Below are 27,998 nucleotides of genomic sequence, written 5' to 3'. Positions count from 1 at the left end.
CCCACACCTCTGTACAGGAGGCTTGAGGGATTGGCTCAGGGGGGCAGCATGGCCCAAAAGGAGGGAAATTGTCTCCTGGGGAAAGGAGGCATCCCTAATGCATTGCACAGGCTTGAGGGGAGGCATGCCCCCACATGAGGGGAGGAGGAAGCAGAGGTGGCTAAGAAAGGGAGAGTCGCACAGAAGAATACTGTAAGATTAGAATCTTGGAATCATACCTTGGAATTCTAGACCAGTACACCTTTAGAATCTTTGAACTTTTGAATCTTACAACTACAACGTTTGAATCTTAGAACTACAGTGCCTAGGAACTTAAGATTTAGAACTGTGGATTCTTGGACCCTCAACTAAAACCCTAGAAAGGTGGAATGCAGCATTGAACCTAAAGGTATCCAACATTAGAAATGATTAAAACTTTGGTATCTAGCTAGTCACAACTAACTGTAGAGTTTTATACCTTAGTGCTGAGGGTCCAGAATCTTGGACCAATAGACTCTGGAGTACCTTGGAACATAGAACAGAACAACATTAGAATCTTTGAGTTTAATAATCTAGAATCTTGAAGCATATGGTCTAGAATCTTAGACACAGAGAATCTAGGTTCTTAGACTAAGTCTTAGAACATCACATCTTAGAACATTAGACCTTTGAACCTCCATCTTTAGACTCTTAGAACTTTTGAATTGCACATTTTAACCTTAGATATTTAGGATCCAGAATCTCATAAGAGTTTCAAGGATCATGAAGCCTTAAAACTTATAATTAACCATTATTAGAAGCTTTGAACTTGAGAAGATAAAATCTGGAAGCCTTATGATGTAGTCTGATAAGCCAGAAAATTTACAGTCTAAGAGGCTTAGAACATCAGATTTTAGAACATTAGGCCTTAGAACCTCCAGGTCTAGAATTGTAGAATCTAGAATCTTATACCCTAAGAATTCAGAACCCTAGAAAAATAAAATCTAGGATCACAGAACCTTGGATCCTAAAACTAGAATCTTAGAGCTTAGAACCCAAAATCTTGTGGGCTTTATGAAGAATCCTAGAACCAGAAAAATCTAGAGTCATGGGCTCTCAGAGCCTTAGAATATAGACCTTGCAACTTCCATGTCTAGAACCTTAGCACTTTAGAATTAGAGACTTTGGGATTTTAGGTCCTTAGAGCCAAAGACTAATAGCATCTTTGAAACCTAGAACCTTTGAATCTAGACTCTTTAAACCTTAGAATCTAGAATCGTGGAATGTCAGACCTGGAAAGATCCTTAGGGATTGCAGTACAACCCCTTCCTTTTACACATGGGGACTCTAAGGCATGGAAAAAGGAGAGGATCTGTCTGGGATGGAAATGGAATAGGTAGGAAGAGAAGGCTGTAGTTTGGGGTGAGGCCTGGAATGGAGAAATAGTTGATAGGGTAGGCTCCCCCAGTGGCAGTGCCTAGCTTGGGTCCTGAGAGGGAGTCCCAGGTAGAGGGTTGTCTTAGGCTCCATCCTCCTGCCCTGGGGGAGCTGGGGAGCTCCTTTCTGTGGGCAGAGTAGGGCCGGGGGCAGTAGAAGGGCAGAGGACATAGCGTCCAGCAGGATGGACCTCAGCCGCGGTGAGGCAACTGCAAGAATCCTTAGGGTCAGGCTGGGTTAGGGGGTCAGCTCCTCCGGCAGCTCCAAGTGGTTCAGGATGCCCCCCACCCTCATCCATGTTGACATAGAGGATCTCGTCGGGCTCCTGGGCAGGGGGCAGGGCCTTCAGGGTGTTCTCCAGATCTTCCCGAAGTTCTGAGAAGCTTGGCCGGTCCCGGGGGTTTAGCTCCCAGCACCGGGACATCAGGGCATACCTAGGGCAGCAAAGTGAAGGGTGGGAGACTGAGCAGGCACTCAGAAGGAGGGCGTTCTGGGAGTTTGGGGTATTTCACGGGACTGGAAGGAACCATAGCAGTTTGGGGGCTTCTATAGGGGATTTGGGAACTCTCAAGAGTTTCTGAGGGGAGTCCTAGGACACTCAGGAGCTGAAAAGGGTCTTGGGGAACCTCTCTGAGTATCGTGTGGTGTTCAGTGAGGGTTTGCTAGAGCAGACTTTGCCCTCAAAGCGCTGGATGAATGCTCTGCTTTTTCTCTGTGCGCTGTAAGTTTCATAAACTGTAAGTTTCATAAACACTGTCCTAAAGGATCCTGGGGATATCTCAGAGGAGCCCCATGAGTTTGGAGAAGCCCCATATGGCAAACCGGAGGGTTGGCAGCGGGTCCTGAGGGGTGTTGAAGAGCATGTGGGGGAAGTATGGGTGCTCAGGAGTCTGAGGTGAATTAGAATTTGGGGAGAGTGGGGGGTCTCAGAGGCAGGGCCCCCAGGTAAGCTGGTGCAGTTATTCACTGCCCACAGATGCCCGGCCAAGGCGGCTGATCCAGCCTGCATTCCACACAGAAAGGCACCAGAGGAGAGGGCACCTTTTGCCAGTCTGCACCCTGTGAGCTAGCCCTAGTCTTGTGGGGCATTGGTGAGGAGGTGTGCGGGTTCCTCAACGGTCTGGGGGATTCTATGCAGGTTTTAGAGGGTCGGGGCCATGTGGGGTGCTCAGGACTTTTGGAGTGAAATCTGGGATTGGATTGGGGGTGGGGAGAGTCCTCAGGGTCCTCACAGTCCATCCAGACAGTCCACAGGCTGTTTCAGGCGGTTTCCCTGGCACAGGTAGTCGTAAATCTCGCTGTTCTCCACTCCTGGATATGGGGTTTGGCCTCGCGTGGCAATCTCCCACATCGTCACTCCAAAGGACCACTGTAGGGGGCAGAGGAGAGAGTTAGAGGGTCTCTCCTGCACAAAGATACCCCAATGCACAGGTACACCCACATTTATGTGCACATCTGTACACAGCTATTTCTGTGGGGGCATCACAGCTCTTCACCTTAACACTTTGGCACAGGGACACACTGAGTGGCAACTTTTGTGTGTGCATAGGCATGATGATCCATGCACACATGTACACACTTCACAGTCACATGGTCTTACGGGTCGCCCTGGGCACTGTGGCTGTGCGTACATACATGTCCTCACCACTGCCTCTCGCGACCTAAACTGTCCACACGTCCCATGTATGAACCTGCCATCATGCACACGTGGACCTGTGCATGTCGCCACCATGGCCACACCACCATTCACAGACACCCAGCACACCCCCAGACATGCCTAACACATGCGGTCAGGCCCCTGTACCGGGAAGCCCGGGCATCCCTGTGAGCCCAGCTGCAATGTGACATGAACTGGCCACTGCTCCCCACACCTGACACATACCACATCACTCTTGCTGGTGTAGACCCGGTCAGCTAGGCTCTCGATGGCGATCCACTTGACTGGCATCTTGGCGATGCGTCCCTGCCGGTAGTAGTCCCCATTGTAGATCTTCTTAGAGAGCCCAAAGTCCGCCACACACACGGACATGTTCTCGTTCAGCCTGCCCGGAATGGGGAGAGGAACAGAATCACGGCATCGCCCCCTCCACCGGGAAGCCTGTCCTCACTCTCAGACACCTTTTCACCCCCTGCTCTGGCTGGCCTCTTTGGGGGTGAGGATCTGTCAACCCCAGACCAAAGGGAAATGTGTTGCTTCTTGTTCCCTCTATATGAAGTTTCACAAACACACCCATGTAACCAGCACCCAGATGAAGAAACAGAACACCGCGGGACATCATCTGTACAAGGAATACCACAGAGCAAAGAAAAAGCTGGAACTAACCAATATGCATGGCGACGTGGGCTCATCTCAACAATAGCACACTGAGCGAAAGAAACCAGACACAAAGAAGTACACCTTCCGTGATTCTGTGACATTTAAGAACAGGTGACTGAAATACAGGATAGTATTTTCCCTGGGGGCAGTGACTACAAAGTGCTTGAGGGAGCCTGCCGGGGCCCAGAAATGTTCTTTACCTTGATCCAGTTGGTGGTCGTTTACATGAGTCTATAGACATAAACATGCATTTGGCCACACACCTAGAATGTGTGTGTGTTAGCTTGTCAGCATACGTTGATTTTTTTAAGTATGAGAAAGGAAGGAACACATTACTAGTCCTGCCTGTAACCACCCCTCCCAGAGAAGCCACAGTCTTCGAGCATGGATTACTTTTGCCTGCTTTTGTGCTTTTCATAAAGAGAAGATTCTCTAATTTTTGCACCTGAGGTTCTAGGATCCTATTAAGAATTAATGATTTCTAGCCAGGGTGATGGGCTGGGGCAGTGACCAATCAGAACAGACCCTGGAGGCCCCTCACATGGCAGGAGTTAACCTTCACCCTCTAGGTCCAGAAAAGGCCCAGAGGATCATGGCAGGGAGGCAGAGAGAGGTGATGCTCAGGTATCCAGGCTGGTGGCTGTGGAGTGGGTGGGAGGTTTCGGGTAGTGGCAAACTGCCAACTGGGTAAGGAAATAACATTTAAAAAAATTATTTATTTACTTTTATTTTTTTTTAATGTTATTTATTTTTCAGAGAGAGAGACAGAGAGTGAGCAGGGGAGGGACAGAGAGAGAGGGAGACACAGAATCCGAAGCAGGCTCCCGGCTCTGAGCTGTCAGCACCGAGCCCAACACGGGGCTTGAACTCATGGACGGCCAGATCATGACCTGAGCTTAAGTCGGATACTTAATGGACTGAGCCACCCAAGCGCCCCTTATTTACTTATTTTTAAGGTAGCCTCCATCCCCAATGTGAGGTGTGAAGTCATGACCCTGAGATCAAGAGTTGCATGCTCTACTGACTGAGCCAGCCAGGCATCCCTGGAGATTTTATATTTAAGCGATCTGTATACCCAACTTGGGGCTTGAACTCACAACTCCAAGACCATGAGTCGCATGCTCTACCAAGTGACCTAACCAGGCACCTCTCAATATTGTAACTTAACAAAAAGGGGCAGATGCATAACCATGGGTTGTCTACTCTGATTTCCAGTGTCACTGTTCCATGGGGGACTTGACTAGGATCACGCCAAGTTGCAGATAGAAAGGAATTTCCAGGGGTGCCTGGGTGGCTCAGTTGGTTAAGCATCTGACTTCAGCTCAGGTCATGATCTCACAGTTTGTAGGTTCAAGCCCTGCACCAGGCTCTATGCTGACAGCTCGGAGCCTGGAGCCTGCTTCAGATTCTGTGTCTCCTCTCTCTGGCCCTCCCTGCCCCCCACTCTCTCTCAAAAATAATCATTAAAAAAAAAAAAAGAAAGGAATTTCCATTTTGACTGAGCCTGTTGAAGCCTTTACATAAACTTTCCAGTTAACAGGAAATACAGGGAATAGAGGAACAAGGCAAATGCCACCACAAGGAAACAGACACATGCCTGTCACATCCTACGAGACAAGTGGCCTGGTCTCTTCCAAAATAATATGATGTAGGGGCGCCTGGGTGGCGCAGTCGGTTAAGCCTCCGACTTCAGCCAGGTCACGATCTCGCAGTCCGGGTCACGATCTCGGGGTCCGTGAGTTCGAGCCCCGCGTCAGGCTCTGGGCTGATGGCTCGGAGCCTGGAGCCTGTTTCCGATTCTGTGTCTCCCTCTCTCTCTGCCCCTCCCCCGTTCATGCTCTGTCTCTCTCTGTCCCCCCCCCCCAAAAAAAAAACTTAAAAAAAAAAAAACCAAAATAATATGATGTAAAAATAGAAAAAGATTGGGGGGGTCTATTCCAGATTTATAAGGACCAAAGGGGCATAACAGCTAAATGCAGTGGCGGGGGGACCCTGAAGAGATTCTGATTTGGGGTAAAAAATTAAAACAGCCCTAAAAGACATTTCAGAGGACAACTGGAAGAATTTGAACATGGATTGGATGAGAGGTTATGTTACAGAATTACGGTTAATCTTAGGTGTGACAACAGAACTGTAATCACTTCCATGTAAGTCCTCATTCTTAGGCGATACCTACTGAAGATTTAGGGGTCTGGTGCCACTATCTTGGCAACTCACTTTGAAATGGTTGTGGAAAGACAGAAAGAGAATAGAAGAGAATTTCAACAAGGAGGGTATATGGGGGTCCACTGTACAGTTCTTTCAGCTTTTCTGTAGGGTTGGACTTTTTCAAAATAAAAAATTGGGAGAAATGCAGAACTGTTCATATTCCTGAGAGTTGCGAACAATGAGACATCTTACACAAGATTCTGATTCTCCAGCTCCAATTTCTAGGAGTCCAATATTGTAATGTAACTAATATCCTAAGCCTGTGTTTATATACATACACACACCGCTCTCACCTTAGCTCAGTTCTGGCCTGTTTTCTGGCTTGTACCCAACCCACCATTATTCAGTGTGGCCCCTCCCCAAAGGCAGCCCGGGGAAGACACTCAGCACAGAGGGAGACAGAGATGGGGCTTCAATGTTACTACGGTCATCAGTCACCTCTGCACCTCTCATGCTACCCACTGAGCCAACCCTCTTGCCTCGCCTGTCTCCACATCCAAATGCCCCTCCAGGATCTCAGTTCCAGGCCCACATCCTCCAGGAATGCTTCTCCAACTCCCTTGCTGACCTTTCTGTCCCAGTCCTGAGTTCTGGACCACCCGAGAGGTAAGTGTCTAGACCCCTCTTCCATGTTGGAAGGAGGGATGGAGCTCCTCGGCAGGTGGGGATGTCTTTGGAAGGCTCAACACTCACATGCAGTTTCTGGCAGCCAGGTCTCGGTGTATGAATCTCTTGGTACTCAGATACTCCATGCCACTGGCAATGTCTGCCATGAACTTCACCAGCATCTGAGTGGGCAGGAACTGGAGGCAGCCCAGGAGGGAGTAGAGGTCAGCAGAGTCCATGAGATCCATTCTTCCCCCCTCCTTCCTTCCCTTCCTGTGTGTGCCTCACTCGGCCCTGCAATGGTTTCTAATGGCTCTGAAAATGAAATCCCACCTCTTTCCAACAAGGCCCTATATAATCCCCTCCTGCCTTCCTCTCTGAGTGGATCTACTGTCCTTGCCCTGGACATAGGACACACGCTCCAGCCAGGGGCCTCCTTTCTGGTTTTCAGACAGGCTGCTGCTTGCTCCCACCTCTGAGCCTTTGCCTATACTGTTCCCTCTGCCAGGATTGCTTCCCCCAAGATCTCCCCACCTCCCACCAGCTGGATCCTCCTTCAAGGCCACCTCCTTAGTAAGACCTTCTCTGTCCCCTCAAACTAACTGCCTAGCTTCTCTATAGTTCATCTGACTCTATTTCCTTCCTAGCACTTACATTATCTTGCTTATTTGTGAACTAATTTACTGCCTGGTGTCCCCACTGGCAGAGAGCTCCAGGACAGCAAGCTCTGGGTCACCATGGTTTGGGTCACCATGGTTTTCCCAGTCTCTGAGCAGCGCTGGGTACCTCTTAGGTGCTCAGTTAATACTTGTGAACCAGAAATGTAAATGTCCCTCACCACTGGCTGGTCCCCGAGCCGGGAGTAGAGGAGGAAACTGTGCAGGTCTCCATGTTTCATGAAAGGTAAGATGACCACAGGTGCCGGGAAGCCCTCTCGTTCAGAACCCTGGAAACAGACACCTGAGCCCCCCCGCCCCCACAGGCAGCCCTGTCACTCCAGTTGGACAGGAGGGGAAGCCATCCCCTCCCTCAGCTCTGTCTCTCCCTTCCCCTCAAATCTCTCCCTTCCCCCCAAATTGTTGGGGGCGGGGGACAGCAGTGGCAAGGACTGAGCTTCAGAGAAGGCATTTCCAGCACTGTTCCCAGGGAAGTTTCCAGAGCCCTCCTGGGGACCTCAGCTATTTCTGGGAAAGGTCAGAGGTCACATTCCAAGCTGAGGGAAAGAAGGAGGGGGGAGCTTGCTGACTCTGCGGAATGGGAGGGAGACAGGGAGCCTGGAGGTTTGATCTTCTCAGTGCCAGAGGGAGGGGTCTTCCTTCTAGGGTGGCCTCCATGGAGCCTGCAGATCCCCTAAATCTGCCCCTCCCTCACCAATGAGCCTCATGACGTTGGGGTGATCGAATTCCTTCATGCAGACGGCTTCACTCAGGAAATCCTCCAGCTCCGATCTTGTGCAGATGGCAACTTGGAGGGGAAAGGAAGGTGATAAGGAGGAAGGGAGGGGAGAGAGGACTCTTTCTCTCCTCTTCTCCTCCATCATCATCATCATCATCATCATCATCATCATCATCAAACATGATTACTAAGTACCTGGTGCTGCACTCAGCACTTTACATATATTAACTCATTTAACCCTCTGAGGTGCCACTATTGTTTTCCCTGTTTTAACGATGGGGAAACCATGGCACACAATGGTTAAGGAATCTGCACGCACAGCTTGCTAGGGGAATAGGCAGAACTGAAGGCCAGGTGGTCTGGCTCTGAGGCCCACGTGCAAACACCATGCAAGGCTGCTTCCCCGGCGATCCATACGATTACTCTGGACGCTGGCTCACAGAGGCAAAGTGACTTGCCCAAAGTCACATAGCTGGGATTCAAACCCAGGTGGGGAATATAACCTGGTACATAAGAAGTGCTCAATAATGAATGAATGAGTGAGAGACCGTTGAGTCCATAATCCAAGCTTTTAGCCCCAGTGATTCAGAAAGGAACCTTTTGGCCTAACCACCAGGTGCAGCCTGACCCTCAACGCCTCTTTCCTGTATGGGAAGGACTTGGGCATGGACTCCCTGTGCTGTGTGACCCTGGACTGGCTCTCACCCTCTTTGACTATGTAAATAATATAGTCGCAGTCCACATCAATGACACATCCTATATACCCAGCATTAAGTGCTTTGGCTCACCCTAGGAGGCAGGGAGATTTTTATCTTTTTTTTTTTTCCCCCGGATGAAGGATGGCAGCTCAGAGAGGGAGAGTCACTTGCTTGAGATCACACAGCTGGTAAATGATGAAACCAGGTATGCCTCATTCCAGACCTTTTCCTGCTCTGTTATGTATCACAGGAGCTCGTCCCCGAAAACTACATTTCCCAGGCTCCCTTTCATACTGGCTTCCTGTTGGGAGTTTGCCCATGGGAAGCACTGATGGCAGACTGGCAGGTGTGTAGGAGGAAGGGGAGAAGTCAGGGTATTTCACCCTGTCTCTTACTGCTTCCAGTCTTGCTTTGATGGTGGCTGTGCCTCCTGTGTGTTTCAAGCTCCTACAAGGTAGCCGCTAACTCCTGTGATCCTAAATCCCACCAGGCGTCCCTGGCCATGGGCTCTGGTAACACCATTTCCTCCCTCTGCCCTTCAGGCCTTGGGGAGGAAGTAAGGTACTGCTGCTGCTAATCTCCAGGTTGCCTCACTGCTCCCAGTTATTCCTGCACCGTTGTAGTAAACCTCCTCATATTACATTCCTTCTGTTGAAGTACCTGGCATGGATTCCATTTCCTTTCTGGAAACCCTGAGATTCTGTGGTGGGGTTAATTTGCTACTAACTTTTCTGTGCTTCTGCCTCCTTAGGGGCATAGGAGAAGGGTCTAGGGCTAGGAGACGGGAGTCCCATACGTGTGCACATGCAGGCATAGACTCACTCTTCATTGTCTTCACAGCCACCTTGAGGATGGAGTCATCCTGGTTGAGCTGGCCCTCCATCACAGCTCCGAATTCTCCTATGGGGGACCAGAGGGAGACATTGACCTCAGGGGCACTTGTGGAAACTGCATTTCCTGTGACTGGGTAGGGGTGGGCAAGTGAAGGACTTCATGGTTCAAGGGAATACATGTGTGCTCTAGGTAGGGAACTCACCTTCTCCCAGGGTCTTCCCCAGGGCCACCTTATGACGGTCCACCATCACATCCCGAAGCTTCTCCTTCAGCTCTTCATTGATGCCCAGGCTGTTCACTGCATGGGGGGTGGGGGTGGACAGAACCATGGAGCAGGGCTGACATTCAGGCGACATTCAACATTCGGACATTTGACATTCGGATGTCAACAGGGATGTAGCCATTATTAAAATATTGAAATACTTCTGCATTCATTCAAAATCAGCTACTGCCCTGGAGCACCTGGGTGGCTCAGTTGGTTAAGCATATAACTCTTGATTTTGGCTCAGGTCATGATCTCACGGTTTGCAGGTTTGAGCCCCGAGTTGTGCTCTGTGCCGACAGCTCTGAGCCTGCTTAGGATTCTCCGTCTCCTGTCTCCCTCTCTCTCTGCCCTTCTCCTGCTCTCTCTTTCTCTCTCTCAAAAATAAATGAAGTTAAAACTTAAAAAAAAAATCAGCTACTTCCCTAAGCACACACCCTACCCTAGATCCTCCTCTAGATCCCTGAAACTTCTCCCAAACCAGCAGCTAAAGGGTTAGAACTTGGCACATGATCTTGCACCACTGGGCACCCTGACTGGTCAGTGTCCTACAATGCCAGTTGCTAAAAATATTTCTTAACTTTTTATTGAAGTAGAATCTGCACAAATCATAAGTTAGTAGCTCAATGGATTTCCACAAACCAAACACAACAGTATAATCAGCACCCAGGTCAAGAAAAGACCATGACCTGCCCTCTCAAGAGTGGCCACCTTCCTGACTTCTCTTACCATAGATAGGCTTCCTCTGTTTGGGGAGATTATTATAAACATGGAATCACATAATATGTTCTCTTTTGTGTCTGGCTTCTTTCAGTCAACACGGCGTCTATGAGACAGCTGTAATGTGGTTGTGGGTAACTGCAATTTTTTTTCGTTGCTATATGGTAACAGTTCTCAAACTTATTGGCCTCAAGACCCCTTCACATTCTTAAAATTACTAAGGACTGCAAAAAGCTTTCGTCTAGGGGGATTATGTATACCACTTACTGTATGCAAAGTCAAATGGATAGATTTTAATTTTTAAAATTTTTTAAAGTTTATTTATTTTGAGAAAGAGACAGTGGGACTAGGGAAGGGCAGAGAGAGAGGGAGAGAGAGAATCCCCAGCAGGCTCTGTGCTCTCAGCACAGAGCCCAATGTGGGGCTTGAACCCATGAACCGTGAGATCATGACCTGAGCTGAAACCAAGAGTCAGAGGTTTAACCAACCGAGCCACCCAGGCACCCCAAATGAATAGATTTTTAAAACAAGAATAAACAAGCACACATTCGTCAACCAATAGAGTGATGACATCAACACACGTTGTAGAGCTTCTGGAAAACTCCACGGAACACGTGTGAGAGAACAGCAGTGTAAAAGGGCAAATAACATCTTGGAATTACTATGAAAATAGTTTTGACCTCATGGACCCCATACAGAGGTCTCGGGGACCCCTCCAGGGACCTGGATCACACTTTGAGAACTACTCTGCATGTTACTTCATTACGGCACCATGACCTCCTTGCTTCCTATTCTTTCTCCTCTTAAATAAATGTCTTTCCCAGCCCCTTCTGGTATCTCCCTGGGGCCCCGGTAGCCTTCTTACTGTGTGCTGGGAAGAGACATAATTCTGTCCCTTTTCTTTCTGGTCTCCTCAGCTGGAAAGATGAAGAGATTTGACGAGGTGGCCTCTGAGGTCCCTTCTTAGCTGGGACACTTCATAGCTCCACAGTCGAACAGAGAGTCTAGAGTTCTAAGAGCCTATGATTTTCAAAATCTTAGGGGTCTAGGGGCACCTGGGTGGCTCAGTCAGTTAAGCGTCTGACTTCAGCTCAGGGCATGACCTCACCATTTGTGAGTTGGAGCCCTGAATCAGGTTCTCTGCTATCAGCGTGGAGCCCTGCTTCGGATCCTCTGTCCCCTGTCTCTCTGCTCCTCCCTCACTTGTGCACATGAGCTCTCTCGAGCTCTCTCTCAAAAATAAATACTTAAAATTAAAAAAAAAATCTTAAGGGTCTATAGTATTACAACATTAAAAATTTTTCATTTAATGTTTATTTACTTTTGAGAGAGACAGAGTGCGAATGGGGTAAGGGCAGAGAGAGAGGGAGACAGAATCAAAAGCAGTCTCGAGGCTCTGAGCTATCAGCACAGAGCCCGATGTGGGGCTCAAACCCACACACCGTGAGATCATGAGCTGAGCCGAAGCTCGATGCTTAACTAACTGAGCCACCCAGGAGCACCAAGAATTAAGCCTTTGATTGTTTCGGCCAAGATCAACCTTACCTCTCTAACATTCTATAATTCCAAGAGGCAGTTAAGAGGATGGACTTCAGAGCAAATCTACCTGGGTTCGGAGCCCAGCTGTCCGACTTACAAGCTGTGTGGCCTTGAGGAAGTTACTTAACCACTCTATACCACAGCTTCCTCATCTGTTGACGTACCTACCTCATTGGGTTGTCATGAGGATTAAACTAAGTGATATGTACAGAGCACTTAGGACAGCGCCCATCACATAGGAAGTGCCAGGGTTGGCTGTCATCATTGGCTTCATCATCATCAATGATCCTCATCCTTATTGTTACCATCATCATTATCTTTATCATCATCATCATTACAATGTCCTAGGGTCCTGTGGCCCCGGGGTTTGGTCTTTCTACGATTTATTGTGTCTAAGACTCTATTATTCTTTTTTTTTTTTTATTTAAAAAAATTTTAACGTTTATTTATTTTTGAGACAGAGAGAGACAGAGCATGAACGGGGGAGGGTCAGAGAGAGGGAGACACAGAATCTGAAACAGGCTCCAGACTCCGAGCTGTCAGCACAGAGCCCGACGCGGGACTTGAACTCACTGACCGCGAGATCATGACCTGAGCCGAAGTCGGCCACTTAACCGACTGAGCCACCCAGGCACCCCTAAGACTCCATTACTCTAAGGGTCTGTGTGGTTTCACAGTTCTGTTGTTCTTATGGTCTGTGGTTCTAACAACCCAGCATTCCAAGACTTTCAGAAACTTTTGGTGCATGCATCAACAGAAGCTTAGCAGGCCCCAGTCTCTACACTCATCATCCCCGCACCAGGGCAGGGAGGCACAGGGTTCACTTACAGGTGGCTTCAGTGGTCCGGCGGCTGTAGGACTTGCGAACACGGTACCTGACCACCAGTTCACCCCTCTCCACTGTTGGTTCAAACACCTCTCTGGGGGGAACAGGCAGGAGGTGAGGGCAGGGCAGAAATGAGTGGAACCCCCTCCTTCCAACAGCAGTGAAAGTGAACACCACCCTAACCCCAGGCCCTGCCTGCCCTCTCCTCCATCGTTTGCTGAGCTTGTCTTGGATCGCTACCTTCTGCCTCCCCCCTTGTCCTCATTCCGATTCTTGCTAATCTCTCATCCTGTACCAGCCTCCTCACGGTCTCCCCGACTCCAGCCTCTCTGTTCCAATCCACATTAGCCTTCCTACTCATGTAGTTCCAACTCACCCATAGCGGGTCTCCTTCTTCCGTCGGTGGACGAGGAACAGGGCCAAGATGAAGACACAGCCAGCGGCCACAACTGCTCCCAGCAGTACATACCACCAGGGCCATGAGAAGGCAGGGGCTGGGGGCTCACTCACTGTCAGGGGGTATGGGACACAGGTCATGGCTGGGGCTCTGGATCCTGCTCCCTGGGACCCAAAGGGGTGATGTTGGAGGGAGGCAGATGAGGAAATATCTGATGAGACATGTGGCAGGTAGGTGTGTTCATTTATCCAGGGAGACCAGATTTGGGTGTGAAAAACAGGTGAGCAAGGGAGAGAATGCGTGCAGCATAGGATGGGTGTGTGTGGGGGGGCGTGTGTAAGGAGTGTGAGGTTCACGCATAGATGGCTAAGGAGTAGTCTTGAGGAGTGTGTCCTGATGACGGAGGGGTTTCCGTGAAGTAAGGGATGGAAGCGAAATGCATGTGCAAAGGAAAGGCATGTATATATAGAGCGTCAGGTGGGTGTTGGAGGAGTTTTGGGTATGCGAGTGAGGAGTAGTCAAGGAGTTTTAGATACAATTAGTGAAGAGTGATTTGTAAGGATGTAACTTTGGTGCAAGAGGAGTGTGGGAAGGGCAGGTGAGGAACATGGGATGAGTGAAATGGTGTGCAGAAAGGTGGGAGTAGACGTGTAAGGGATGGGAATGGGTACATGTTAAATGTAGCAGGAGTCTGGTGTGGGTGTGTGCATAGAGTGGGAACAGGTAGGACTGGCAAGGGGCGAGGGAGTAACGTGTAAGGAGAGTTGAAAAGTGTGGACCCAAAGTTTTCCAGCATTTGCAATGTGAGATATATAGTGAGCGTGTAAAAAGCATGCAGAGTTTGTGAATGCGAAGTGTGGGTGTGATTGGGTTTGAGAGGCATGTGTGAGGAACAAAGGGTTGTAAAGCTATGATTGGGAAAGAAGACTGGGAGGAAAGGAGGCTGTGGAAAGGGTTTGCAAAGAAAGGCAGGAAGGCATGGGAGGAATATTTAAGGATAGTAGGTTGAGTTACAAGAGGTGAGCTGTCATAATGCTAGGAGGGTACAATGGGTGTAGGAAGAGTTTTTGAGAATTGCTGAAGAAATACTTGAGAGGGATTTGAGGGGGATAACTGATCTATCCATCCGTCTATCTATTCATCCACCCATCCATCCCTCCTTCCATCCATCCATCCACCCACCCACCATCTATTCATCTATCCATCCCTCCATCCATCCATCCGTTCATCCATCCAGCCACCCATCTACATTCATTGAGTACCTACAATGTGTGAGGCCATTCCAGGCAACCCCATCAAGGACCACACAAACCCCAAAAGTAGAGGATTAGAACGAGAAGTTTGAGAAACACGGAAAGCATGTCAAAGAGTATGTGTGTGGTGATGGAGTCCTCACTGGGAGCTGAGGGAAAGAAAGGAGGAGAGAAGGTGCGAAAACCCTTACCTAGCAGGTGGATTGGTTGTCCTTGCCCTGTGAGGAGAAAGGACAGAGGGAGGACATGCTCAGAGAAAGCAAGACTGATGTGACATGGGTGAGGCTCTCAGTAAGCTTCTGGGGTAGGAAAAGAGCCTAGATTGGGGCAACACTGAAAGGTACATGGAGCAAGTCAGGGGTATCTGGGAAAGACATGGTCCTTGTGAATCAGTTGGAGGGGGCTGAGCATGAAGTTACCTGGGCGCCAGGACTCCAGGGGCACAGGGTGGCTCCAGGGTCCATCCCCAGCAGCGGTGTAGGCTGCCACACACACGGTCAGGTTGGGCACAGTCCCATCCCCCTGCAGCTCCAGGGTCACCTCTCTCTTTAGCCCTATGTCCATTAGCACCTAGGACATCCAGATGTAGCATCAGGGTAGAGTCCCAGGCCTCCAACTCTTAAGACTGCACCCTTGGCCTCAAGTCCTCATCTTTCTCAAAGCCTCCTCCTCACGCCCAGCCCCTCACCCTTTCTCTTCCTACCCTTCATCTCTCACCCCCATCGCCACCTCCATTCTCCATCCCCACACCCACTCATCAGCTCCACCAGGACTGGGCCTTTGCTTCATTCGCCGCCTGTGCTCAAGTGCTAGCACTGTGCGTGGCACGCAGTACTTCTGCTGAGGGGCTGAACCCTCATCTTTCCCCGCCGTGTTCCTCTATTGCCTCGTAACTCCCCGCTTCCCACTCCATTTCTGCACCCCAGGGTGCTGCTTGTTCCGACACCACTCTTGTGCAAATTAGGAAAAGTCACCCCTTCTTCAAGGTGTTATACAATTATCTGCTATAAAATTGTCATAGTACATCTGTAAGTCTACCGAAACGCTTTTTACAATGATTCGTAAATAGCTATTCCCTGACCCTCCCCTGGACTCCTTTAACTTTCCCAGAAAGTGCTCTCCTAGGTGTAATGTATCCCATACTACCCAACCTGCACAACTGTCCATGTCCACCCTGTCATCTCCTCCCCCACTCCCTCCCCCCGGCCACTCCGCCCCAGCCCAGCCAACAGCACCCACCTCCGGAGTGTCCTGGCCTCGATAGGCCAGCCGGTACCCTAACAGGGTGCCCTGCAGGGGTGCCCTTGGCTCCCGCCAACGCACGAGGGCTTGGCTCCCATTCCGCATGGCACTAACGTTCTCAGGGGGGCCCAGGGGTACTGGAGGACAGGGAAGAGGGGAAGCTGGCACCCTACCTCTTCCTGCCCCCTTCCCCTGTTCCCAGGAAGCGGGGGCAGGGTGCAAAGGGCATGCACGTGGGCAACTCGTGCAGCCCTCCCATGAGCAGAAGCGCAGGGAAGAGGTCTGGGAGAGATGCCAGTGGGCCGTGCTGAGGAGTCAGGGGGTGGACAGGAAGGACTAAGGCCACATGGGGTGAATGGGTAACAGGAGCTGCTGGGGGTGGCATCGATGTGAGCAAGGTCCAGCAGGGCAGAGAGTGATGTCTGCCCCACACCAGCTCCTTCTTACCTCCCTCCGGTGTCTCCACAGGAAGCCAGTGGGTCCAGGGCGAGGGGCCCTGGCTACTGGTACAGGCCACCCGGATGTGGTAAGGAGTGTGAGGGTGGAGGCCACCCAGCCGAAGTTGGTGAGGGGGGACGGATGCTTGCAAGGTGATAGGTTCTTTGGGGGGGTCTGGTTCTCCCAGCCAGACACCCACCCCATCGTCTGACAGCACAGCCTGGGGAGAGGGAAGGAGCATGAGGACAGGATGGCCACGCAATTAAACGAGGTGGTCACCCAAGTCGATGGTGGTGGTCCTGGTGTAATTACACGGCTTCGCAAGGATGTGCGTGCGTGTGCGTGTGTGCGTGTGTGTGTGTGTATGTGTGTGTGCCGTGCTGGTGTAACATGGGCACGTGCATTTGCAAAGCAAGGAGACCACCCGGTTGTACAATGTGGCTCTATCATCACTTGCAGAAGCCACTTCTGGGAAGACTTTCCCTCTCTGAGCCTCAGTTTCCTCATCTGGAAAATGGGGGGCTTAGAGGACCAAATACCTTACAAGGCTGCCTAAAGGATGAACATAGGACAAGCTGTACAGAACATGGCAGGTGGTCAGCATCAATAAAGTGACAATGACATTCAACCACGGGCAAAAGTAATGTCCCACAATAGAAGTCAGAAGAGTGGGCATCTCTGGGGGTTGAAGGATCCTTGTAGGGGGTCGGGGAAGAGTCTGCCTCTCGATTTGGAAGGATGGTGACATGGGTGAATATTCATGTTAAACAATCTAGGTTTACACCAAAAATTATGCACGTTATGTATGCTATATCTTAATAAAAAAGAAAAGCCCTTTATAAATCAGAACTGCTTTGACCCTGACCTCAGGCCTCAGTGTGGGTACTGTGTGTATACCCATTTACAGATGAGGACCCTGAGTATTGGAGAGATGGAACCACTTGTCCAAGGTCACCAGCTTGTCACTGACGAAGGTGGGAACTGAACCCCAACCTGTCTTGCAAACTTCTGCCCTACTTACGGTGAGAATGTCCATTTAAGAACATCACTGATAGTCACGGTACTTCTGTTCAGAGAGGCAGTATAGCCTTAGTGCTAGGCGTAGACGCTGGATCTGGGCTTCAAATCCAGCCTCTACCGTTCCCTAGCTCTGTGCCTTAGTTTCCTCATCTGTAAAATGGGAAAACAACAATGGCTTCCTAACTTGCAGGACTGACTGAATTGATGCTTGTAAGCGCTTAGAAGAGGACCTGTCCACATCGGGTGTTTATTATTATTATTTTGTGCATGTGTGAGAGGCTGCCTGGCTACCAATGTCAAACTCTGCACACTCTGCACAAAGGCACAGGCTGGGACACTCACCTGGTCCCCAGGAATAGCACGATCAGCATGGCAGAGGCCACAGCTGGGGATTGCATCTGCAGAGCCCTGCCACACAGAACCACAAACCCTCTACAGCCACACAATCACAGTCCCACACCGCAAGGATGCTGCCTCCCGCCCCCTGCAACCAGGGAGCCAGCAAGAGACCTAACCGCTCCTCTACACCATGTGTCAGAAGGTGTTTACTGCTTTCCGATGTGAACTCAAGATTCTTTGGGTCCAAGTCCTGGCTTGGATATCACTTGCTGTATGACCTAGCATGAGTGTCTTTACTTTTCTGAGTCTCTATTCCTATCTCTGGAAAATGGGCATCCAAGAGTCCCTACCTGGCAGGGTGTGAGGTTTAATGACACAGTGCACGTCAGGGGGTCCACGCATCATATCAACATCTAACATTTCTTGAGTGCCAACACTGTATCAGGCACCCTGGCCAGTGCAATCCTGGATGAACTCATTGGCTTTTTACCACCACCCTCTGAGGTCAATTTCTTTTTTCATTCCCATTTTACAGATGAGGACAATGAGGCCCAGAGTGGTTCGGCAGCTTGCCCAAGGTCACACAGACCCCTGTGGGGAGAGGAGACCACCACGAGGCCTGGCCAGATGGTGGGGAGTGGGATGGGGGGAAGCTGTCCCATGCCTGCTCTCTGACCTGCAGTGACAGATGGGAAGGGGAACCTTCGCTGGGACAAAGGGGACAACAGGGACATGGGTCCAGACAATCAGCCTCCCCGTGCCCACTCACACTTCTCTTTTCCCTGTGACCCTCCCATTCGAACCCTCTAGCCCCACGCCAGGCACAGCAGGAAGTAAGCCCTGGAGAGGGAAGAGGGACACACTTCCGCTTTCCTTTGACATTGGACGCATGTGGGTTGGGGGTACAGCAGATGCCTGACCTGGCATTTGAGGTCTCCCAAATGGGCCCTGGCCTCGGGGATTAAATCAGTTTTATCCCTTTTAGCCAATGGGAAGGGCAGATCACTTCCCCTCTCTGGGTCTCAGTTCCTTACCTTGAAAACAGAAAGATTAACAGATTACGTTTCTAGGGTTAAAATGACAAGCAAATGAAATTATGTCCAGGGCACGTAGTTACAAGAAAGACAACTCTTATTTAATCACGCGCTGGCTCTGAACGGTCTCTTAGGAGGTGAGGAGGACTGTTTGGGTTTGAGGAGATGAGGGTTCGAATCCCACCTCTGCCCCTTCCTGGCTGTGATCTTGGGCAGGTTGTGTGACTACTCTGAGCCTTAGTTTGTTCATCTGGAAAACGGGTGAATCCATAGACCCTACTCCATAAACACACAAGGGGGTGCGCGCAAAGCCTTAAGACAAGGCCCAGCACAGAGCTGACACTCCATAAAAGCTGGTCATTGCTAAGTACTGTCACCTGCCGTGGCAGGCACTGTCCCACCCTTATTCCAACTTCCAAATCTCAGAGAGCTTCAGGCCAGAACTGGGCTCGTATTCAGAGATCTGCATTGGTTTGTTTTTCTTACTGGAGAACAGGAACAACTTTGATGCAGAAGGGCTGGGTCTAGAGCATTTCAGGTTCCAGCAAACGTTCCCTAATCTAGGTCTGGCCCTGCGCTGGGCAATCGTGAGGACTCAGTGGTGACCAAGACAGCTGGGACCGGCCCCCTCCCAGAGCTCACTGTCCGGTGGGGAGACACACTCACCCCCAAAACAGTGACACCCCAGAGTGATCAGGGCTGGGATGGGAGACGTACAGGGCTGCGGGCACCTGGAGGTGACAGAGATGGCTCTGGATCACCTGTCTCAGGATTCCCTCTCTGGCCAGAGTCAATATTACTAATACTAAAAAAAGTTAAAGCAGCTGATAGTCTATCGTGCATATCCTATGTTCCAGATACTATGGTAAGTTTGCTACTTGCATTCACTCACTGAATTCTTACAACAAGCCTATCTGCCCACTTTACAGATGAGAGAACCGAGGTCCAGTGAGATTAAGTCACCGGGCCATGCTCCTGCAGCCGGCCGCTGGTAGAGTCAGGATTTGAACCCAGGACGTCTGGCTTAACTCAAGGCTCTACTGCTGGTCAACACACGAATGGCTGGGAAGGGCTGGTTTCCCAGGAAGAGGATGGGGGCTTATGAGCGGTAGAAGGAGGGCCAAGGTCTCACCTGCAGGGTACAGTGCGTGAGGGGGTAGATGCCGCTCAGGCCTGGGGTCCAAGCCACCTCCAGCTCTGTGGGCTGACGGGAAGCCAGGTGGAGGTTGTGGGGCCTCTGGGGGAGCACTGTGGAGAGATGAGGGGAGGAGCTGACCCTGGGGGGCCTTGGCCCAAAGCTCCCTGCCCTTCCCTCTACCCCAGCTCTGACCTTGGGCCCAGACCTCACACCCTCTGACACCCAGCTCCCCAGCTCCCTTTCCTGTCACCTGTGATGGTGGCTGTGCGGGATGTGGTGACCCCCTTGGCATTGTGGGCTTCACAGGAGAAAGAAGACGTCTTGTTCAAGCCTGGGGAGTCACAGAAGGAAGGGCCCAGTGTCAGAGAGGCCAAGAAGGGGTTCCCGGGCCATGCTGGGCCACCTTCTACTGCCTGACAGGGTCAGTCTAGCCCGCATGGGCACCTGCTGCATGGGAGAGAGGGGGGAAGGGCGATGAGTTGGGAATGCAGGCCTCCATCCTCAGATGCAAAGACAAGGACAGGCTGGTGGCCTCAGTCCTGATGCCCCACCACACAGACATACATACATGCAGACACACACAGGGGCACACACACAAAGAGACTTACATACCCATACACTCACACACAGAAACACATACTCATACATGCACATATAGACACGCAGACACATACACTTATGCACAGAAACACACACACACACACACACAGTCACACACTGGGACAAATGCAGACACGATCACGCTAAGCCACACAGGCACACGTAGAGGCTTCTATACCGAATGGACACACTTAAGAAACAGGCCTTCACCGGTGTGTATAAAGGTAATGTTTGTTCACTTATAAGCTCTAAGCTCAGCTCCTACCAAGCCCCCTCCCCCTCCCGCCCTCAGTGGCCTCCCGGTGTTTCTGGAACACAGGCCATCAGACATCAGACACGTTCCCACCTCCTCAGGAACTTTGCATTTCTCTGTTCCCTCCGCTTGGATCAGTCTTCCCACAGATGTGCACGTGGCTCCCTCCTGCCCTCCTTCACATTTGTTACTAGACCCCACCTTCTCAGCCACCCCGCCCCTGGCTGTCTTGTTTAGAGCTGGGAGCTCACGTCCATTATCTAGCCACTCCACTGCTTTACATTTCCTCTGGTTCTTCTCATCACAGCATACTTTACCTATTACCTTGTCTTGCTTAGTGTCTACTCTACTACGTCAACTCCAGGAGGGCAGGGGTTTCTGTTTTGCCCCCAGCTGTATGCCCCAGGGCATACGATGGCCTTGCACACAACAGGTGCTCTGTAAATGCTTGTTGAACGAATGGATGAATTTATGTGGATGCCTTTATGTACTATTGAACGTTGTGGGGCGTGTCTGTAGAAATGCCAGCGTGTGTAATTCTATGGGTAAGTGAGTTAATACGTGTCTTGGATAACTTTCTGGGTGTCTGGGGGTGGACTGCCTCCCCTCCCCAGTGTGGTGAGGGTGGGAACACAGGCGGACATGCACACACATGCACACATGCACCAAGACAAGTACAGAGACAAACAAGAGGCGCAGACACACAAACACAAAAATACACAGATTCACACACGAGGAAATATAGACACACACACAGTGTCTGGGTGACAGGATGTAAGAGGACCAGGTCTTGAGTCTGTCAGGGTGACCGCAGGTCTGTGTGTGCCTGTGGATGTCGTATACCTTGTGTGTGTATCTCCTGCTTGTTCTGCGTGCGTGAGCCCGCGTTCTCACCACCACCATCTACCCGCAGACACAAAGTTTCCTTTTCTCAGTCGGCACAGGGAGTGGAATGAGGGAAAGTCGGCAGCCGGGCCCGGAAGGGGGTTGGGCAGGGAAGCTCCTCAGCGCCGCTGCCCAGGCGGCAGCTCCCAGCCAAGGTCAGGTGCCCGGCCGCAGCCCCCGCCGGCGGGGGAAGGGCAGGACAGCCCCGGGCCGACTGCCGGAGGGGGCGGGAAGCCTGGGTCCGGTCCAGCCACCTGGCACGTGGGGGCCCGCCAGGGTCACCGCGCGGGGGCTGGCGCTGCCCGCCGGAGGAGCCCTGGGGCAAGAAAGAGTTCTGGAGCCTGGTCCTGTTCCGACCGCAGCATTCCTGCCCCCGCGTGAGTCACGGGGCGCCCCCCCCTTCCCGCTCTGTAACTTCCGGCGGCCCGGTGGGGGGTGCGCGGCCCAGGATCCCCCTTCCTTGGCGTCAGCGCGCACCTTGAGGACTAGGAGAGCAGGGATGGAGGGGCCTGGGACCCCCTCTCCTCCAGCGGGCTGAACTTCCTCGACTGGAGCAGGCCCACCCCAGATGTGCTTTCCAGATGCACTGTGCACTGTCCCTCGCCCTCTCCGCTCCCGCTCCTCCTCCCCCCCACGCCCGCGCTTTTTCCGAGGGAATCAGAGGCATGGAAGGAGAGGGGGCACGCCCTGAGTCAGATCAAGGGACAAACTCACACAAACGGACAAAATTCCTTACAGCACCCCCCCCCCCCCCAACCACGCAGACACAATGAATCATACTTAACACACGGGGCCGTTACTGGCACAAAAACAGAAAACCTGGCTCTCGCTAAGCTACACAGAGGGCTGATGCTGTCGCAAACACGCCGTGACACAAATATACACTCAGTGACTTGTGTCTATATACACAGGGACTGACATTGATGCACTTTATAAAGAGACACACATACATCCACAGACATAAACGTACAACCTACAAACACCTAGCAACACAAGGCAACATCCAGCCAGGCTGAAACTGAATTGAAATACACACACCAAGCACCAAACGTACATTGAAGTTGAAGTGGGCCCACCAATACACACCAGGACGTGAGTGAGGTGAGTGTTGACTTGCTTGCAAACAAACACAGCCAATCCTTCAAACACAGCTGGACACTCAGGTTGCTTCAGACGCATTTCAGACACAGACTATACAAAAACACACGCTTGCGTAGACACACAGGACTGACGCAGACACACGAGCTGCCCTGTGCACATAGATGGCTCAGACCTACATATACGCTGTTTATCTACCAAGAGAAAAGCCGGGCTGGGGTTGATTCGCAGGGAGACAGGACAGAAGTAGAAGGGTGTTGTTACTGCCTGCTGGGAATCTTTCTCTTCCTCTCACACATGTATGCGCGTGCACGCACACACAGATGTCCATGTGACGGTCCCATGCCAACACACTCACCCTGTGACATATACATAGAAACCACAAAGACATCCTGTGGACACGGACAGCCACAGTCCGTGGAAACACTGAAGAAACACCAGGTTGTCCACTGATACATCCTGAGTCCACAAGGAAACAGATGCCCCCCCCCCCCCCACACACACGTACACGTGCATTGGCAGCTCCTGAGAAACTTAACAAAGACATACTCTAAAGACCCAAACATACAGTGGGGGAGACACCCAAGCTGACAGAAGCATACCTAGTGACAAACACACACACACACTGAAGTACCCATAGACACTGGCCCTCCCTGGGGCACTTGGGCGGCTCAGTTGGTTAAGCGTCCGACTTCGGCTCAGGTCTTGATCTCACGGTTCGGTTCGTGAGTGCCTGCTTCAGATCCTCTGTCCCCCTTTCCCTCTGCCCCTCCTCCCCTCTCTCAAAAATAAATAAATAAAGCATTAAGAAAAAAAGAAGCTGGAGCGCATGGGTGGCTCAGTCTTTTGAGCGTCCGACTTCGGCTCAGGTCATGATCTCACAGCTGGTGAGTTCAAGCCCCGTGTCGGGCCCTGTGCTGACAGCTCAGAGCCTGGAGCCTGCTTCGGATCCTGTGTCTCCCTCTCTCTGCCCCTAACCCACTCGCATTCAGTCCCTGTCTCCCTCAAAAATAAATAAACATTAAAAAAATTTTAAAAAAGGAAAGAAGCTGGACCTCCCTAAAGCACATCCTCATACGAAGAGGTTGATGCTGACAGATGCACTGAGGCACAGATTCAGAGGGACATGGATACATACACACCCGGACCTCACACACACTCTGAGACACACACACAGACACCCTCCCCATAGAGTTCTACCATACACCGACACACACACACACGGATCCTCTCACGCCTGCGGGGCGGTGGGGGGCACCCATTTCTCCTTCCTGGGATGGAGTGGGGGACCTATACCCCCTCCCTCCCCATCTCCGGGGTCCTGACAGGCTGACTCAGGCCCCAGAGCCATGGGCCTGAGTCACCCTTCTAGGGGCTGGCATGCTCACCACCTCTTCCTTGTACACTCAGGGCCCCGGGAATGTTGAGAATGTGGACACCTCCCTCTACCTCTGGAGACCCTTCAGAGTCTCCTCCCCCCCCCCACCCATCCCAGAGGATTCAGGCAGCAGGTGGGGGGGGGGGTGCCAGAAGCTGATGCCCTCCAGGGTCCAGCTGCCTCCCTCTGACTGATCCTCAGCCCTCTGTGTTCCTCTATCTCTCCTTCCTTAGTGAGGGTGAAACCTCTGTGTCCAGGGGCCCTAGCTCTGCCTCTGACTGCTCTGTGATCCCAAGCTAAGTCCTGCCCCATCTATGTGGTGCAGAAGAGGATGGTATCCCTGAGGCTAAGAGAGTTTCTACTGTCACTCAGACCTCCCTGTCCAGTCTCTCCATCTTGGGTTACCTCTGTGGTCTGTCCCTTCCTGTGTCTCTTGTTCTCTCTCTCTCTTTGTAACTGTCTTTCTCCCTCTTCCACTTTCTCCTCCTCTCTCGGCTTTTGGCTCTGTCCCCCCAGTGAAACTCTTCAGCTACTGAGGTGGGCAGGGTGGGGGAGGTGGAGAAGAGGAGGGCACGGTCGATTCCAGTGCCCTGCTTGGGGTCAAGCGCTGACAAAGGGGCATCAGCCCCCCCCAGCACACACACACACATTTGGGCCATGGAACAGCTCAGAGGAAACCCAGGACAAAGAATTCTATTCAGACAGGCTGGGGTGACGAGACAGAAGGACAGGGAGACAGACACACACACATAGAGAAGCAGAAAGAGAGAAACAGAGAGAGCTGGAAGGCAGAGAGACAGAAAGGGACAGAGAGAGCACACAGAGAGAAATGTGGGGATATGTAGGGACAGAGACGCAGAGGCAGAGAGACTCAGAGGAGAGAAGCAGGGACAGAAAGACCCAGACAGTGAAGGATAGAGGGACAGGCAGACACACGTGAAGAGGCATGAAGGGCTCCCTTGCTCCCCACCTCCATCCTGCCTGGCCCTCCGTGCTGAGCTGGCCGCGTCCCCAGACTTACCTCGGATGCGCAGTGTATGCTGGGGGCCACGGCCCATGACTGGAGTCAGGGGGACAGCATCCTGGAGCCAGAGTAGGTCCACGGGCTCTGGGGGTCCCTGGGCCCAGCAGCTCAGGTTGAAGGGGGTATTGGCGGCCATGGCCCTGTCCTCCGGCTCCTCCAGGAAGTAAGGCAGGCCTAGGGAGTGGTAGTGGATGCTGAGGTCCCTCTGAGCCCCCAAGGTGTCTGACTCACCGCTAGGATAGGGCAGGCTTCAGATGCTTTGACCCCTGTGTCTGATCCCTCAGGACACCCATACTTCCTTCCGATGCCTGACTCCTCAGGTCTCTACCCCCAGAACACGTGATCCCAGTATCTGACTCCCCCACCAGTGTCCGAACTCCAGGACACCTGAGTCCCTTACGTCTCTTTTCCAAAATGTCTGGCTCCCAGTCCTATTTTACCAACGAGGAAAGCGAGGCCCCCAGGGGTGGAGGAGAGGGTTCAGTGGCACCTCTGGTCCTTTAGCTGATCCCCAGAGTATCCTACCCCGACCATGTCTGACCCCAGGACATGCCACAACCCCCAAGATGTCTTCTACCCCAAGACATATAATCTCACCCAGGCCTGCCCCCAGTAATTTAGAGACTTCCCAGCTTCCCAACCCCTAACAATCTCTGACATTCCTAGGCTGCGAGTCCCCCAGGGGACACCCTGAATTCCCCAGCACCCTCTAATCACTCAGGCTTCCTGCCCTCCCATGACCTCTGAGCCCAGGGCTCACCCTCCAGCCCAACATAGCCAGGCTGGGACAGGAAGGTCTTTCCTCCCAGGTTCACGGCACACTGGTACCACCCCGCGTCCGAGAGCTGCAGGGATGAGATTCTAACAGGGCAAGAGGAGAGACAGAAAGGCTCAGGGTCAGAGCTGCATACTGAGAGAATTGAAAGAAGGGGTCTGGACTGGAAACTCTTCGGGGTTAAGAAGTGGGTACTATTATTAACTCATTTTACAGAAGAGGAAAGTGAAACCCAGGGTTACATCACATGCTCGAAGCCACATAGCCAGCGAGTGGCCACACGGGGGTTCCAGCTCAGGGGGGCTCCTGCCCATAACCTTTCACCCGCCATGCGATGGAGGCCCGGGGGGTGGGGGGGAACAGGGGTCAGGAGGCATGCAGTTGGTCAGGGTGGGGCTGGGGGGGTGGGAGGGGGAGGCTGAGCACCTGAGTTGGCTGACCACTTTCCATTCATCCTCCCCGTCTTCGCCCAGGGGCACCTGCATCTGGGTACTGTCGGCCAGCTCTAACACCTGTCCATCCCGAAGCCAGGTCACCTCGGGGGGCTCCCCCTGAACCTTGAGCTCACACCGAAGGGTCCCCACAAGTCCCCGGGCACCGGTGATGTTCCTTGGACTCTCCACGAAAGGGTCTGCCTCAGCCTGTGTGCCTGCAAGGAGATGGGCAAAAGTTAGCTCAGGAACCCCTACTTTCCCCCCAGCCTGCCAGGCCCTTAGGCCCACATAGTTGTAAAGTGACCTCAGCAGGGGGGGTGGGGTGGAGGGTGGAGGCTTTGGGGGAGGATGGGAGCCTTCCCAGGAGACTGGGGTCCGGCCTCCATCCTTCCTATAGGGGCCCCCATCCTACGTCTGTTGGGAAGTAGGCCGGGGATCTGGCAGCCTCCCACGCCCTGGACTGCCCGACAGGGCCAGCCCCGGCCCCCACTGCCCTCCCTTAGGGTCTCTTGAGACCTGACGGATTGGGCTGGTGGATGGCGGGGAAGAAAAAGAGGTGGGGAGGGAGAGAAGAGAGAGAGAGAGTAACAGGGAAGGAGAGACAGAGACGCAGAGAAGCCAGACAAAGTCAGGCATGAGGAGTCGGAGACAGCAGGGAACGGAGACTGGAGGAGAGACACAGAAAATAAGCGATGAGGAAAGAGACACCCCTGAGAGGGGAAAAAAAGTTGGGGGGAGAGACACAGAGGGAAACAGACAGAGAGACGACATCATAGAGACACTTAGAAAATAGGGAGAGATGAAGACAGAGACCAGGACAGAGAAATGAAGCCCCCCGGAGATGGTAGAGCTGAAGCTAGAGCCAGAGACCCCTGGCCCAGAGATGGAGTGGACAGTGACGGGGTAAGGACAAGTGGGGGGTGACAGTGGCGAGGGTTTTCCTGAGAGCTCCGGAGCCCTCCTCATCCCACTGCTTGACTTAGTACTCGTTTCTGGAAGATTCCTTCCGGGGCAGCCCCCAGCTGAGGTCCGCTCCCCAGGGCCCCCAAGTTAAGTCCAGCTCCACTCCTGCCCCCAGTTTCTCTGTCTGTCCGTCTCCCTCTGTGTCCATGTCTTTCCGTCTCTGACCCTCCCAGTTTCTGTTTCTTACCCTGTTCCTCTCTGAGCCCCTTTCTCCCCACCCCCCCACCCCGGCCTTTCTCTGTTAGTGTCTGTGTCTCCCTGTCTCCCTATCTGTTGTCCCGAAGACACTTCTCCAGCCGGCCCAGACTCCCCCAACACCTGCCATAGCTGCCCCCCCCCAACTCCGCTCCCTCCTGCCCCAGCCCAGCCACGCTGGCCTTCCCCCGCAGGCCCCTAGCACTCACCCTTGGGGGCCACGCACCCCCAGCAGCACAGCGCCCAGCACCAGGCCAGCAGGACCCTGCCCATCCTCGGGGCACCACTCCAACGATGCCAAACTTTCCCCAGAAGTTGCCGGGCACGCCGTGGGGGTGGGGGCAGGGCCGGGCTGTCCCCAGCCCTCCCCCCAGCTCCGGGCTCCCCGGATTTGGCACTGCCTGCCTGCCACGGAGGGCCCCTGCCGGCTCTGCTCAGCGGCCGCCTCCTCTGCTCCCCTGCCTCCTACTCTCCCTCCCAGACTTCGGGCAACCCTTTCCCCGCCCCTGGCTCCCCCTCTGCCTCCGCCCACAGGACGGAGCCCAGGGGGCCACCTGGGCTTGGAGGGGTTAACCCGGGGAGGAGAGGACCAGCCCTGTCTTAAAGGGGCCCCGGAGCGGAGCGAGGCTGAGGAGGGGGAAGGGGCCCCGATGGATGGACCCCTAATCCTGGGCCAGCGAGGCAGAGAGGCTAAGCTCGCATCCTGGCTCTGGGCGATGTCCCTCTGGACTC

The 27,998-nt window shown here is 52.5% G+C and overlaps 1 protein-coding gene across 3 annotated transcripts; it reads right to left on the bottom strand.

Annotated features, from left to right (window-relative positions):
- Positions 1-528: 528 nt before the first annotated feature.
- Positions 529-27,998, bottom strand: AXL (AXL receptor tyrosine kinase). 3 transcript variants are annotated; one of them, XM_027037592.2, is made up of 20 exons: positions 27,476-27,997; positions 26,101-26,323; positions 25,660-25,760; positions 24,897-25,073; positions 19,912-19,992; positions 19,656-19,771; positions 16,140-16,350; positions 15,690-15,829; positions 14,870-15,020; positions 14,642-14,668; positions 13,177-13,309; positions 12,803-12,894; positions 9,656-9,751; positions 9,442-9,519; positions 7,898-7,990; positions 7,365-7,486; positions 6,614-6,723; positions 3,278-3,437; positions 2,628-2,764; positions 529-1,829 (listed from the first exon to the last, which is right to left on the bottom strand). In XM_027037592.2, exons 1-20 carry the CDS (start codon positions 27,537-27,539, stop codon positions 1,478-1,480), a joined length of 2,664 nt encoding a protein of 887 aa, XP_026893393.1. In that variant the 5' UTR covers positions 27,540-27,997; the 3' UTR covers positions 529-1,477. The 3 variants fall into 3 exon arrangements, with proteins under 3 accessions (XP_026893393.1, XP_053067388.1, XP_053067389.1); XM_053211413.1 differs by lacking the exon at positions 14,642-14,668 and having other exon boundaries at positions 27,476-27,998; XM_053211414.1 differs by lacking the exons at positions 25,660-25,760; positions 27,476-27,997 and having other exon boundaries at positions 26,101-26,280.

The sequence above is a fragment of the Acinonyx jubatus genome, chromosome E2 (assembly GCF_027475565.1).
Source record: "Acinonyx jubatus isolate Ajub_Pintada_27869175 chromosome E2, VMU_Ajub_asm_v1.0, whole genome shotgun sequence".
Taxonomy (NCBI): Eukaryota; Metazoa; Chordata; class Mammalia; order Carnivora; family Felidae; genus Acinonyx; species Acinonyx jubatus.
Note: the sequence above shows the minus strand (reverse complement) of the source record. Positions and strands in the feature narration are given on the sequence as shown.

What these genes read in the sequence shown, in the direction of transcription:
- AXL (XM_027037592.2), bottom strand. Translation starts at nt 27,539, where the DNA reads ATGGGCAGGGTCCTGCTGGCCTGGTGCTGGGCGCTGTGCTGCTGGGGG. An exon ending in TGGCTATGTTGGGCTGGAGG is followed by an intron (nt 25,074 to 25,659) that starts GTGAGCCCTGGG and finishes ACCACTCCCTAG; the next exon opens with GCCTGCCTTACTTCCTGGAG. An exon ending in CCTGGAGTCCTGGCGCCCAG is followed by an intron (nt 14,669 to 14,869) that starts GTAACTTCATGC and finishes TTCTCCTCACAG; the next exon opens with GGCAAGGACAACCAATCCAC.